The following is a 13,456-nucleotide window of genomic DNA, read 5'->3' as shown; positions in this document are numbered from 1 at the left end:
GGGGAGCAGGGGTCTCTAGAGTTTATTATTATCACAAAGCTAAAGAACAAGTTACAGAGCTAACAGATATTGGATCAAGGCAGCTTTCTCCTTATGTCTTAGCAATTAAGCATGCAAATCAGCTCATTCCTGGTGGCAGCAGAAGTCCGTGGAACGTCAGCTTTAATCCCTCTTTAGTGAGCACATGCTGAACTCTAGATTCTGTTGAAACATGCACATTGATTTGCATGGTGCAAGTGGTTAACACGGCAGATTTGTCATGACACTTTTAACCACAGTGGTGAAACAGGCACAGAGGGCTTACAGTAAGTGTCCAAAGGATTGGTTACATCTACCTGCAGTGTTTCCTTTTACTGTTATTCAGAAATGCAGTGGCCCTATCTATCAATCACACCCTGGTTGAAAGCGCTATTCACTTCACCAATCTGCCAAGAAGCCGTAAAGCTACAGCACCAGCAAGGGCAGATTGTCGGTTGAGACGTGCTGCTGATTTAATGCTCAATGTGTGAAGTGCGACTTCTGTCTTGTTTTTGTGGGTGGATATTTGTAGCAGTGGCAAGAAACACTTGCCAGTTAACAGTCAGTAGATCCTGAATGAATACAACATAATGCCACTGTTGAGGCTATATTACAGTTGTGTAACAATTTGTTATGATTTGCTGGTTCTGTTATACAACGGGGAGCATTCACAGCCTGGGTTCTTAATTAAACACAGTCAACAAACATTGAATGTTTACAGTCCAGAATATATTGTGCGTCCTTTCATGAGCGAGGACAATTCATTCAAATGTCAAATGTCTGCGGTCCACTGCGTTCACAAATAGTCTTTTGGTAAACATTAAGATTGAGTATAAACAATGTTTTTGTGGACCAGAGCTAAATGCGGTGCCTATTTTTTATATATAGTGTCTATTTTAGGTTGTTGGCCATAGCCAGGCTTCCCTTCCCTCTCTTTAGCTGCTGCTGTTGTTGGCAGGGCCGCCCGGTCGCAGCAGAATAAGTATTCTCTGTGTGGCCAGGGTGTAGGAGGGATTCGGGGAACAGCCGAGGGACTCAGTGCTGCTGGGGTTTTGGTGGGGCTTCCCCAGCCAACTTCCATAGAGAAAGCCTTGTTTGACCAGTGTGTGTACATGTATTCATGTATTTGTGTCATCCACATTCGTCATTATTATTGAAGCTGCACGCTGCATGTTTTTCCAAAACAATGAGTCTAATGTGAAAGGGGTCGCCTCTCGTGAAAAGTCAAAAATAATCATCACCTAATCTCTATAAACGGATGTCTTGGTTTTTTTTAGGAACTCTGGCCACACCCTACAATATTGGCTGTTGTCTCCAGAGGCTAACCACTTTAGCTAGCTACAGCTTTAAAATCTAATTCAATTTCATTCAAATAATATACCTTCCACTACAGATATTCAATGAAAAAGCAGGTATTTGTGCATCTAGCTCCTAGATTTACCACAAAGTGAAATCAGGGATATACAGTACATGTAGATTGTGATTTTGTGGTGATCGAACCCCTTATCTTTCTCCTCTCTCGCTCTCTTTCTTAGATATAAGTCCAATGAAGAATATGTTTATGTGAGAGGTCGCGGCCGGGGGAAGTACATATGTGGAGAGTGTGGCATCCGCTGTAAGAAGCCTAGCATGCTGAAAAAGCACATCCGAACACACACAGATGTCCGTCCGTTCATTTGCAAACACTGCAACTTTGCCTTCAAAACCAAAGGTAAGCCGTTAACACAACGTTACTAAAAACATTCATACTGCTATTCTTCCCATTATATTTTAGCCACTTGCTTCTTCCTGTTTCCGTTGTTGCAATATCCTCATTTTCCTTTCCCAGAGTGAGATCATTTCAATGTGCTTTTCTTTTTCCTTCCTAGGGAACCTTACTAAACACATGAAGTCAAAGGCTCACGGGAAGAAATGCCAGGCTATGGGAGTATCTGAGTCATCACTGGACGAGCCAGAGAGCGAGGAAACAGGTACTTAAGAGGGGATGGGAAGGCATCTCACATGTTTCCTATCCGCTGTAGAGAAATATTGGTACACTGCTGGATGAACTTCTGCTTCTGAAGAATTGTAGCTGCTCTGCCCTGACAGCTTATGCAACGACATGTTCTATTCTCCTCCCTTTGGCCTTGCATATGAACAAAGTAGAAGATGAATGAATGAAGAATACAGAGCACCTCACAGTCCCCAGATGTGTTTTCTGCAGTCTACCTTGTTCTCACGGATGTGTTGCTGACGTATGGCAAAACGCATTTCAACACTTAAGTCTGCCTCGAAGCCATCCACCTCACGATCTACTCCCTAACCTTCCCCTGCTCCCCCCCGCCCACCTCCATCTCTTTCTTGCTGACAGACTACACTCATCACATCCAAGGACGCGCCATTTAAACCGTCGTTCCATTCACAAGGCTGTTGAGATAGTTTGTGAATAGAGGCATGGTGCTATTCAATTAAATTCCGGTCTTTTCATGCTCAGTCTATTTATAACATGGGTTTGATGGGTGGTGGGTGAGGTTTGTCGTAAAGATACAGTACGCTGTCCTAACCCTTTGTGCTTGTCCCTGAAAATTGTTCCGTTAATGTGTTTTTCTTGTCTCTTTGTGGAAGTATTTTCACGGCAGGACTTTGATAATGGATGTAAAGGGGATATCATTTCATGTTTCTGTTTTTGCACAAACAGCAGGAAGTGATGAGCGTGTGTGTGGCACAGAGGAACAGGAGGAACATCAGTTTTCTGACGTGGAGGACGATGATGACAACGATGACGACGATGACGACGATGAGGAGGAGGAGGAGGAAGAGGAGTCCCATGACGATCAACCGTCTTCCTGCTCGTCAGACAACCACCCATCGACAGGGGGGCGGTCCAGCTGCAGTAGGCGCTCTCAGCAGGACACCCCGGACCCCGAGCCCCCGGGACTCAGCCCTCCCCCGGGTCAGGAGCCCTGTCCGAGGGGAGTTTGGCCCAACAGAAGGGCCGCATCTCCAGGCAGCAGGAGGGCTCTGTTCTCCTGGCGGGGCTGGAAGGCGTCACCGAGGGCCTTCTCCCCCAGCAGCAGCAGCCTCTCCCCCCGCCTGGAGCTGTCCTCGCGCAGCAGACACATCTCACCTTCCCCTGAGAGAGGACCATCTCCCATCTGTCCCGTTTCTCCTCTTCCTCCCATTTCGCCCGGCTGTTACCGGTCGTCACATGCCCGGACCCCGCCTCCACCAATCAGGTTACAGCACAGGACCCCTGGATACCTGCCGTGGGAGAGCCCTGAAAATAAGGGTAGTCATGTCAAAACGGTGAGTCTTGTTCCTTATCACTCCACATTGCATTTCATCTCAGTGTACAGGAACCTGTGTTCTGACAGTCCCTGAAATATAATGGTGACGTTTTTGCTCCCTCTACAGGGAAGAAGAGGCGCAGCAGAGGGGCCGTCAGAAGCCAGCTTGGTTCCACCAGCCTTCCGTCACTCCAGCTGTGAAGGTTATCCTGGCCTCCAAACAACTGACAACATCTTCAGCCACCTTCCCATGCACTCCCAACAAGCCAAGCTCCCATATCTCATGATACCCATCGGAGGGATCCAAATGGTACAGGCCAGACCTCGATCCCACCCTACCACCCCCTCGTCCCCAACATCTCCCCCCATAGAGGGGCCTTCATTGGCTAGATTTGAATCCTACTGGGGCGGGACCCCCAGAAGTCAGGGGCTCAGGACTCCCGGAGACGTGCATTGGTCGGAGCATCAGGCAGGAACAAGCCAGTCGGGGCGGAGCGTCCTAAGCACAGCACTAAACACGGAGTTGGAGACCACGGACTCAAAGCAATATGGCAGCTCGCACAGCTCCGCCCAGATGCTCAGGCCTGCTTCTGAGGCCACAAAACACTGCGTCAGAGACAGTTCAGGAGCACCCGTTAGTAGGGCAGCCCTCATTGGATGGCAGTCGGAGGGGGAGGAACCTAGGTCCGGTGATGATCAGGTGGAGGTGGGAGCTAAAGGGGACTCAGCCAAAACAGACACTTAACCTTGATGGGCCACGCATCCCCTTTTGCTTTATTGGTTGCTACACTAGTCTTGTTTTTTTTATTGCTTCTTTTTGATACAGTTTTCAATACTATTGTTAACTTAAACGTTTGTTCTTTGGCAATATTCAGGTTTGTTATACAAATGCACTTTTACTTTGTGAAAATATTGTTTATCTATATATATAAATGATATATATATATAAATATATCCCTCCTTTATCCTTTATTGATACTGGTAATCTTAATGTGTTTAAATATGTGTAAAAAGGAATATGAATACATTTGTAAATGACCAAATCTTTAATCAAAAATAATTCAAATTTTGTCCAGTATTACTCAACTTGTTACTTGTGCCTTTTCTGTCCAGGTTTGTGTTTCGAGATGTAAAGTGGCGATAAACAAAGAGAAGGCTGTGAAATTTTATATCCGCTTTTTTGTGTTTATGAGGGTTAATACTTGGGGTTTTTGATTGTTTCTCTTCTGAAGGCTATTGCTTTAATCCCAGGGTAACAGAGAGTCGCTCGCTCGGTGGTGGTGTTGAAGGAGCAGCGTGTCAAAGGAATTGCACTGAAGTTCTATTTTTATTACAAAGGATATTAGATTAGAATATATCTCTGTACAGGGAAGAACGCTCCTTATTTATTTTTATTTGATGACAAGGATCATTGTTTAAGTTTTTTTTTTTTTTTTACTTTTTTTCTATCGGAAAGAGGATGTTTTTTGTTACATCTGTGTGTCTTTTCCATGATGTTCATGTGACTTGAATTGGTGACAATGATGAGGGATTGCATTTGGCTGGTACCGGAGGATTAAGTGCCCTGCAGATTTCACATACAGCAACATTTCTAGTCATTGAAGAAATAAAGAAAAATGCACCAGACTGATTTGAGGTTGTGCCTTTCTTTGATTTACCTTATCTTTAATAGATTTTGTACCGTTATTCTTTATAATTGCAGTGTGGGAGGGTAAGGACAAATTATGTTATACATGTTTGATGAGTTCCTCATGTTATTAACCACAAATCAGTGAAACAAATTAAACATCAAAACTACGTCATAAACTTTCCTTCTTTCGGAAGAACACAAGACGGTGTTGGTGACTGTAGGTTAAACATGTATTTGTTATACTTGTACTACGAGGCAGTCAGTTTTGTTTCTTTCTCCGACTCTGTGGTGCAACTTTTGGTTCCAAAACGTTGTTTGCCATTCGTTTGCGGTATGTAATATGATTGGTTGTATTTTTCAGCCCTTGTGTAATAACATTTGGTAAGCCACGACCCTTTTTAAATGTGTGTTTTCCCTTTGGAAAAGTTGTTTTTGTCCAACTGTAAAATATGTCTTCTAAAATGCTGTTGACCATGATGTGCTTGTCCACAGAAGCCCTGAGAAAAACATTCTGGTGATCCCTTTTCTAGCTTGTTTTCTCTCCTGAGTTTATGACTTAAAAACAAGTGAAATAAGCCATGATAATTTCTCTAATATCTCTTGTTGTAATACTCATGTTGGCCATAAGAGGCTGAAGTGCACCACTGCTTCATGTACTAAATAAGCATTCAAGTTTTCTGTCAGGTGAGTTGTTATTTCTGCATGGAGGGAATACAGCTAACCTGAAAGAAAACGTGAGGTAAATTATATGACTATTACAACAGAGAATTACAATTTAACCTGATAAAATCAGTCAACTGTTCATACATGAAACATGTTTCTGGCCAAACTTAAAGACAGTTTGAACTGGATCACAACAAAACAGTTTTCACCTGTCATTAACGCAGGAAAGAAATTAATGTAGATCAGGCTTAGAAAACTGATCATCAGAATGTGTCTTTCTACTTCTCTCCCAGGACTTACAAATCAATAGAGATGATTTAAAGAATATTATGATTAACAAAAACCCAGAGGTGGATGACAAAACACACATTGCGAGAATAACTTTATATTTGCATAAATCACCCAATTGAATTGTGCTTCAGGGATTATACAACAGCCAAGTTGTTGTTCTGATGATGGTGGTGATGCACTGCTGTCTAAATTCTGCCAGTAGAAATGACATTTAGTGACAGTTACAGCCATATTATATGATTCACATCCTTTTTTTCAAACTATTCTCTGACCCAACTCTTTTGAAAGCATCTTCTCTTGTGATGCTCATCCACTCATCCATTTTAGGTTTTCTTCGGTCGATGGATCAATATATTGAAAGCTAAATAACATAAATGTATGTTGTCATAAAAAACAACATAGCTTTTCTTCTGGGAGCAACAAGACCTTCTGTAGCAGTAGCAGCAGATACCATTATCTAATCCCCAACACTCATGTAATGATTAATCATTAAAATATGAGACTCCTCCATACAGCTGGAATAAGAGGCAAAGAAGGGGCTCTGAAACATGACGGTAGAAACACTGGTGGCATTCTGGTTGCCATGGTTTTAGTCTTGATTGAGGTCAAGAGGTCACACACTCCACTCCTTAGTATTTCACCTTATCAGCTCAACTTGAACCTAGACAACATGTACATAAATCCCTGAAGATCTGGTTAGTTATATGGGTCAAATGCAAAGTCATTCTGATTCTATGATTCCGGATAAATGCCCATTTTCATTATGACACACATTTATTACTTCCAAAGGGTGATATTAATTTTTACAAAGGTTAAACCCTCCAGCATTATCTGTTATATCATAACATTTCCGTTACTATTTAAAGGAATGTCAAACTTTTTTCACATATCTGCATCACTCACATCCCTGCAGTGTTTTCCATTCAGTCTCACTGTGTTTATGTGTAGCAGCACAGCGAGAGGTGGATTACGTAAAGCTTGATTCGGGCACAGCCAGTGTGTTAACAAGAAGCCAAAAGATGTTTGCTGTCGTGACTTCACATTCCTTAGAAACATGTTACAAAAGAGGCAACGGGGAGGTGCTTTGTATTTTACACACCTACATAAAAATAGTTTTAGGTCATTGGCTTCCGATAACTGCTAGAATTCACTTCAAGACACTGGTACTTGCGTACCATGCTGCGAATGGATCTGGCCCCTCCTACATCCAGGACATGGTTACACTGTACACCCCAGCGCGTGCTCTACGCTCTGCATCAGCCAAACGACTCGCTGCACCCTCGCTGCGAAGGAGACCCAAGTTCCCATCAGCAAAAACACGTGGGTTTGCTATCCTGGCTCCAAAATGGTGGAATGAGCTCCCCATTGACATCAGGACAGCAGATAGCTTACACACCTTCCGGCGCAGACTGAAAACTCATCTCTTTCGACTCCACCTCGAGTGATAGAATTACTAACAAAGAACTGCTAACAGAGCACTTATATACTAATAAAGGACTGGCTTATCTATAGCCAGTTGAGTAGCACTTGAAACGCTTGGCTCTATGAAACCTGATGTACTTATATGATTCTGTTTTCTTCAAGGTTGTGTCTTCCTGGTCGAATGTACTTATTGTAAGTCGCTTTGGATAAAAGCGTCAGCTAAATGCAATGTAATGTAATGTAATGTGATCTTTGAAAGCACTGTACATGCAGACACCACAGAGCAATTAGAGGTCAGTTATATGTAAGGAGTTAACTGAGGTAAGGTTGCTTATTAAAAAGGCTGGCAAACACATTGGTGTGTCTGAGTAAACAAATTGACTTCATGACTCTTCCTTTAACTTGCTATTCGGTTTTCTGAGACAACCAGTGTGATGTGATGTCTGTGGATGGGAGGGACAACTGTGATCCAGAGGGAACTCAACCTATAACCTCTGGTGGTAGCAAGAATGTGATGAAAACCTTTACCAGTGTGATGCTATGTGGCAATCTCAACACGATTATGAATTAGATGATAGAATATCCTCAACTACTCATTAGGTCTCTTTTCTGGCAGTCTTGGAGGGAAACTGCACAAACAGACTGAGAGTTGAAGTGTGAACTTAAAGGTGTAATATTTAGTATGTATAGTAACATTTCTGCTTCAAATGATCTCAAAACAACTAGGCGTATGTCATAAACTATGTTGAGTTGTGCACTTACAAGTGTATTACTATTTTCAAAACTAGAGAAATCCATCATTTTAATCAAGGTAACGCTCTGTTTTATTTGGTCGTACCCCTTTTAGGCACGCATCAGCATTGTGATTGTCTGCCATAATCTGTAATTAATGGACTTTCTATCCAGTTTTAAGACACATTTTTATGATACAGATTTTGGATCTTGGTCGCTTATACTAAATGGATATTATATATATTAAACGGATGTAAGATTTGAAGTCAAACAAAGGAAGCACAGATTTGTTAACATGGTTTAAATCTCTGGGCCTGTTCGAAGAGAAAATGAGAACTCTGTGTTTATGCTGCCTGGTAAAAAAAATCCTGTAATGACGACAGTACTGATCCCAAGCACACTGCCACCAATTTGTGAGTGTTTTGATTAAGGGACCCCTACTGGTTACTTCTTCAGGAAGAATTGTGCATTCAAGCTCCCCAAAATGTAAATATAAACACATTACAGTGTGTGTAAATGTTGAAGGTATATACATTATTATTGCAATGTTTTAACTTCTAATTTTGCCTCTATTTGTCACTTCTGTTCTGCAACACATTTTCATTGACATGTGTTTTCATGCTCTGCTCGCCCCCTGCACAGAGGAAAAGTACAGTCTGCTCTCTGCACTGTTCTATATGTTCAGGTGTCAGACTTCATGGGAAGAGGATTATGAGCCCCTTTATGTAAACACTGTACACAGAAAGGTGAATGGGGAAAACATGTATATTCATCCTCCCTAGTACTGAACAAATACAACTGACAAGGTAAAGTGATTACACATCCAGCTTCCAAAACAAAGGCCTGTCCATCCCAAAAACACAGCATGCTCCATTAGAATAGAAAAAAGGCAAATTTAATCCAAATGTTCATAATTAGTTGTCCATTTCCCGATCAGAAGAGAGACATCTGTCATCCTTCGGGAAATGATGTAAGAGAAGATAATATTTATGCCACTAATCTGAATGTGAATTGACTGTATTTACATGAATGAAGGCTGCCATGTGGCGATCTGCTTGACCCTGGCATGGCTGACCTGCACACTGCGCACCATGTGGGGGGGGGCCAGGGCAGCTTGGAGCAGTGTGATTATCCCTGCGGGCCTCCACTAGCCATCATGGAGGCATCAATTCCGTCAAATGTAACTCTGGGACTTGGTTAGGGACAGTGGCACCATTACAACAAACGTTTGGACCACAGAAACACTCACCAGTTCTCAAGTTGATAGCATAACAGTTTTTCTTATAAACACTGTTACTTAGGAATATTGTAATTCATTTGGAGTTTCTAGTCACCCTATGGAAGTAAATATAACATTTTGTTTTTAAGCGCTGATTTATGTCTTAAGTTGATCAAAATGATGCTGAAAACAGCTGCCAGCTCAGCGAAAAACAACCTTATGAGAGCAGTGCGTGTGAATAAAACAATAACGTTTCTTGCAGGACAGATAAGCAGTCAGCTGAAACTCTATGTTAGGAAGAAGGAGGCTGCAGATTCAAAGGATACTTAGGTTTTCCATTTTTTTTTTAAGCTGGTAGTGTTTCAGAATACACTGAATCAGCATCAGTCTTTGTTTCAGGAGCTCTACCATTAAAAAACAATATTTGAAAGACAAACTGCGGATATTAAAGTCACTCACCAGGTGACTGCACAAAGCATCAGAAATGACTGCAATGTCACAGGTTCGAACACCCTCAGGTTGTTCCCTGAGGCTCCATGGCAGGCCTGGGTGGAGCTCTTGTTGTGACATCATGAGAGGAAGGGGCGAGGTATAAGAGTGACAGAGCTCGGACACCTGCAGGCAGACAGACAGCAGCAGCACATCAGAGACACAGCTGCACGGATATCAAACTCTGCGTCTAATATGTCAGCTCACACCAGCGTTCTTCTTCTCATCACTCTTTGGGCTTCCATGGAGGATGGTGAGTCCATTTTTTACAATTGTATTTACTTGTGTTAGTTTGTAGCCTTTATTTAACCAGGTGAAAGCCCCTTGAGATCAAAAGATCTCTTTTTCAAGGGTGACCTGCAGGACATTAGTTACACATGTAACATAAAAACAACAGAACAACTAGTTGGGTATGCATGATGTAAAACATTTTTCAATTACATTTCGAAAGACATAGCTAAAGCTTTGTGTTTTCGTCAGCACTGGCTTTATTCTCAGTCACAAAGCAGTGGCTGTTATCACTGTATGTTGGTGCATCTGCGTGTTTTGGCAAGCCTAGAAAACATAAAAGGATCCAGTTGTTACAGAAAACCCACTAAATGTGACTCTTTGAATATTGATATACAGTTTGTACTCGATTCCTGTAATATCACAAGTGAAAGTAGTAGCATGAAGTGTTTTGACTCATTTCATGCAGGCTTTCTCATATAAAATAATAAAACCCATTACTTAGTTTTTGGATCATTTGTTAAACTTTTAAATCTAGTCTTTATTGACATGAAGACAAAAGGAATTTATACATTCCTATTCTTTACAGAAGTCTGTTTGCTCACGGTTTAAGATCAAGATTTATGAGTTAGAAAGAAAGGGAAAATTGTTGATGAGCTTCTTCATGTTGTCACTTGTAAATGTACACAATAGACTAGTGATGTAACATATCCATCTGTTCTGTGTTTTGAAAAACAGTAAGAGTGGAAAGACAGTCAAAGCAGAGGCCACTGACAGTTGGTGTGATGCTGTGATTGGACACTGTCCCTGAGTGGCTCTCTGTCTTGCACTACAGGTTTTGGTCTTCCGGTGATGAAGCAGCCGGGAGTGGAGGTTGATGACGGTGTCCCCACACAGAGAGTGAGGACCAAGCGCTGCTCCTGCAGCAACCGGCTGGACTCTGAGTGCCACTACTTCTGCCACCTGGATATCATCTGGGTCAACACCCCCAGGTGAGCATGAGGGACACACATGGGGACACAAACAAGGGTGGACACACTCACTTTGAGCCCAATTAAGTGTAGTGTACTTGCTAATGATCATGGTTGTATAAAACAAGATGTGTATATCATCTCTCTCTCTCTCTCTCTCTCTCTCTCTCTCTCTCTCTCTCTCTCTCTCTCTGCAGTAAGAAAACAGTTTATGGTCTTGGCAGCGCTCTGTCTCGACGCAGAAGGTCGACCGGACGCTGCACCTGTGCCGGCCCTGATGATCAAACCTGCAGAAACTTCTGCCGTCACAGGTGAGCAGCCCACATTCTGTCAGGTAGCAGTTAAAGGCCTCCGTGTGGCTTCCATCATGAACTCATGATGGAAGCCACACGGAGGCCTTTAACTCAGTCTGGTATTGTTGTCCTTGTGTGCACAAGGAGTGGAGAAATCTAATTTCACTGCAATGCTATTATTAGCCTCAATGTGTTGTTGCTGTGTAATCTAAAGTCCTGCCTGATGGAGGGTGTGATCATCAAAACAATACAGCCGAGGGCTAAGGGAGTACAATAATCTCAAGCTGGTGCACAAAGTTCACAATGCTTGTTTCTGATTGGTTTAGAGGGCCTAAGGAGTGAAGTGTGTGGGAGTTAGGAAGAAAAGAAAAGATGTTGAAATTCACGCTTCCTAAGAATGAAACAAATAATGCCACCACCTCGAAACTGCGGGGAGTGTTACATTTGGAAACTTCTACAGAAATGATATCTGCTGAAGTGGTTCATAGTTTTCATGAAACATTAAACATTTAGTGAGCCCATAAAGATAAGACTTTTTGGACCTCTTTAGAGTGTTTTTTCTTCTCTCTATACGGAGTGTTTTTTATCTGTAGCAATATCAATAAAACATTTAAAGTGACAAACTGCAGTGTCAGGGTGAGTCTAGGCTTCACATGTAACTCTGCTGTTCCTTTGTTAGCAGTCCTGAAATCACGTCCCCAAAAACGTCTGGAAAGAGACTTCAATTCAACATGTTTAACATCCTCAGGTGAGTTTCAAAGACAAGAAGACACAGATTAACTTTAATTTTGATCATATTTTTTCATTATGTAATTGACTTTTTGTCCCTCAGAGCTGCAGCCAGCAGGTCAAAGAGAGCCCAGGATTCAGCTGATTCAGGCGAGTCCTCTCGGAGGACGAACACTCGCTAAACAATGTGCCAGCTGAGGCAGAGAGAGAGAGAGAGAGAGAGAGAGCAGCGAGCACCTGAACAAATGACACTCCTTTGATAGGAGGACAAAGGGCTGCTGAAAGATGGTGTCCGACGCAGGAAGGCCCGGAGCGCCACAAAGATGTCTGTTTGTACCCGGGGAAAGAGGGTGGAAAACGTGACAGAGTTCTGCAAACACATCATGGAAACAGATGAGGAGGATCAGCTACTATCGTAATAGTATGAGATAGCACTGTGCCAGTGGTCATGTTGGACTTTGTCTGTGTATCACTGTACTTACAGGCCAGCACTGACATTGAAATATGAAATGCATATTATACATCCATGTTTGGGGAATTCCTCACATACATGTTGTTAGTAATCCTTTTGTAAAATGCATTTATATTTTTTCATTTTACAGTTTATCAAATACTTTGTTATGTGTGACTTTGGGGATACATGTTGGGGGGAAAATGTAGAATACTGAACTTAATGTGTAAATCAATTTATCAAACCTGTATCGCTCATAAAATCTGCATATGTACATGAGATACATAGAGATATGAAAATAACTAAATGTATCCCCCTTTTGTATGTGTCTTTCTTTCTAATATTTGCCCTTCTCGGTCATTTACGGAGGCACATAGTAAATTGTTCTGTAAAGAAAGTATATGCGATTGAGAATTTGAGGGAAAAGAAATCCTTTTAAGTCGGCATGTGTGATTCAATTGTCTGACAAGCAAACACATTTCTGAGTTCAAAAGGAGGCCTGAGACGGATGAATGGTCCAGGAATTCAAAGCTAACATCAATAATAATAAGTTAACCTGGTATTCAAAGGCACCGCAGCTTGTGTTATCATAAGGATCTTTGGAAAGAATTCAGCTTTTTGTATCTTTGCTCAGGGGATCAGCAAGAGGAACAAAATGCCCTGTCACCCCGTGTTCCTCTCTGAGTGTCTGCGCCGCACAAACTGTACGCAACAAGTGCAGACGAAGAAAACAGGAGATCCTTCATTTGTCATCTAATAAATCCTTCTGTAACCAACAGATTCTGCGGAAAGCAGAGAGCATTCTGAACTCTCCAGGTCATGTACTTTCACATGAATTTCGTCTGTTGCCATCAGGGCGAAGATATGCTCTACCTGATCATAGGACTAATTGCTTTTCTAAATCATTCATCCCTTCTGCACTCAAACTTTAAATTCTTGAAAAGGCTTTTAACTTGTTTATTTATTTATTTATTATTGTGATGCTTTGAACTATTTATAGTGTAAATTGTAATTATCCATATCTGTGCTCCCGGGTGTATCTGTGTGTTTTCTT

The 13,456-nt window shown here is 42.0% G+C and overlaps 2 protein-coding genes across 4 annotated transcripts in view; both read left to right on the top strand.

The window, feature by feature from the left end:
• Positions 1-4,910, top strand: part of LOC117461067 (transcription factor HIVEP3) — a 41,223-nt gene extending 36,313 nt beyond the window's left edge. For both annotated transcript variants that reach the window (XM_034102747.1, XM_034102746.1), the window contains 4 exons: positions 1,554-1,729; positions 1,887-1,988; positions 2,696-3,303; positions 3,412-4,910. In XM_034102747.1, the coding sequence (XP_033958638.1) occupies positions 1,554-1,729; positions 1,887-1,988; positions 2,696-3,303; positions 3,412-4,029 (1,504 nt within the window). In that variant the 3' untranslated portion in view covers positions 4,030-4,910. The remainder of the gene's footprint in view (positions 1-1,553; positions 1,730-1,886; positions 1,989-2,695; positions 3,304-3,411) is intronic.
• A 4,992-nt stretch (positions 4,911-9,902) lies between these two features.
• LOC117461404 (endothelin-2) lies at positions 9,903-12,762 on the top strand. Of its 2 annotated transcripts, none has more exons than XM_034103250.1 (5): positions 9,903-9,983; positions 10,794-10,950; positions 11,127-11,240; positions 11,905-11,970; positions 12,055-12,762. In XM_034103250.1, exons 1-5 carry the CDS (start codon positions 9,926-9,928, stop codon positions 12,131-12,133), a joined length of 474 nt encoding a protein of 157 aa, XP_033959141.1. In that variant the 5' UTR covers positions 9,903-9,925; the 3' UTR covers positions 12,134-12,762. The 2 variants fall into 2 exon arrangements, with proteins under 2 accessions (XP_033959141.1, XP_033959139.1); XM_034103248.1 differs by having other exon boundaries at positions 11,902-11,970.
• The last annotated feature ends 694 nt before the right edge of the window (positions 12,763-13,456 follow it).

This window comes from Pseudochaenichthys georgianus, chromosome 16 (genome assembly GCF_902827115.2).
Source record: "Pseudochaenichthys georgianus chromosome 16, fPseGeo1.2, whole genome shotgun sequence".
Taxonomy (NCBI): domain Eukaryota; kingdom Metazoa; phylum Chordata; class Actinopteri; order Perciformes; family Channichthyidae; genus Pseudochaenichthys; species Pseudochaenichthys georgianus.
The sequence above is the reverse complement of the archived record's forward strand: the minus strand, read 5'-3'. Positions and strand labels throughout refer to the sequence as shown.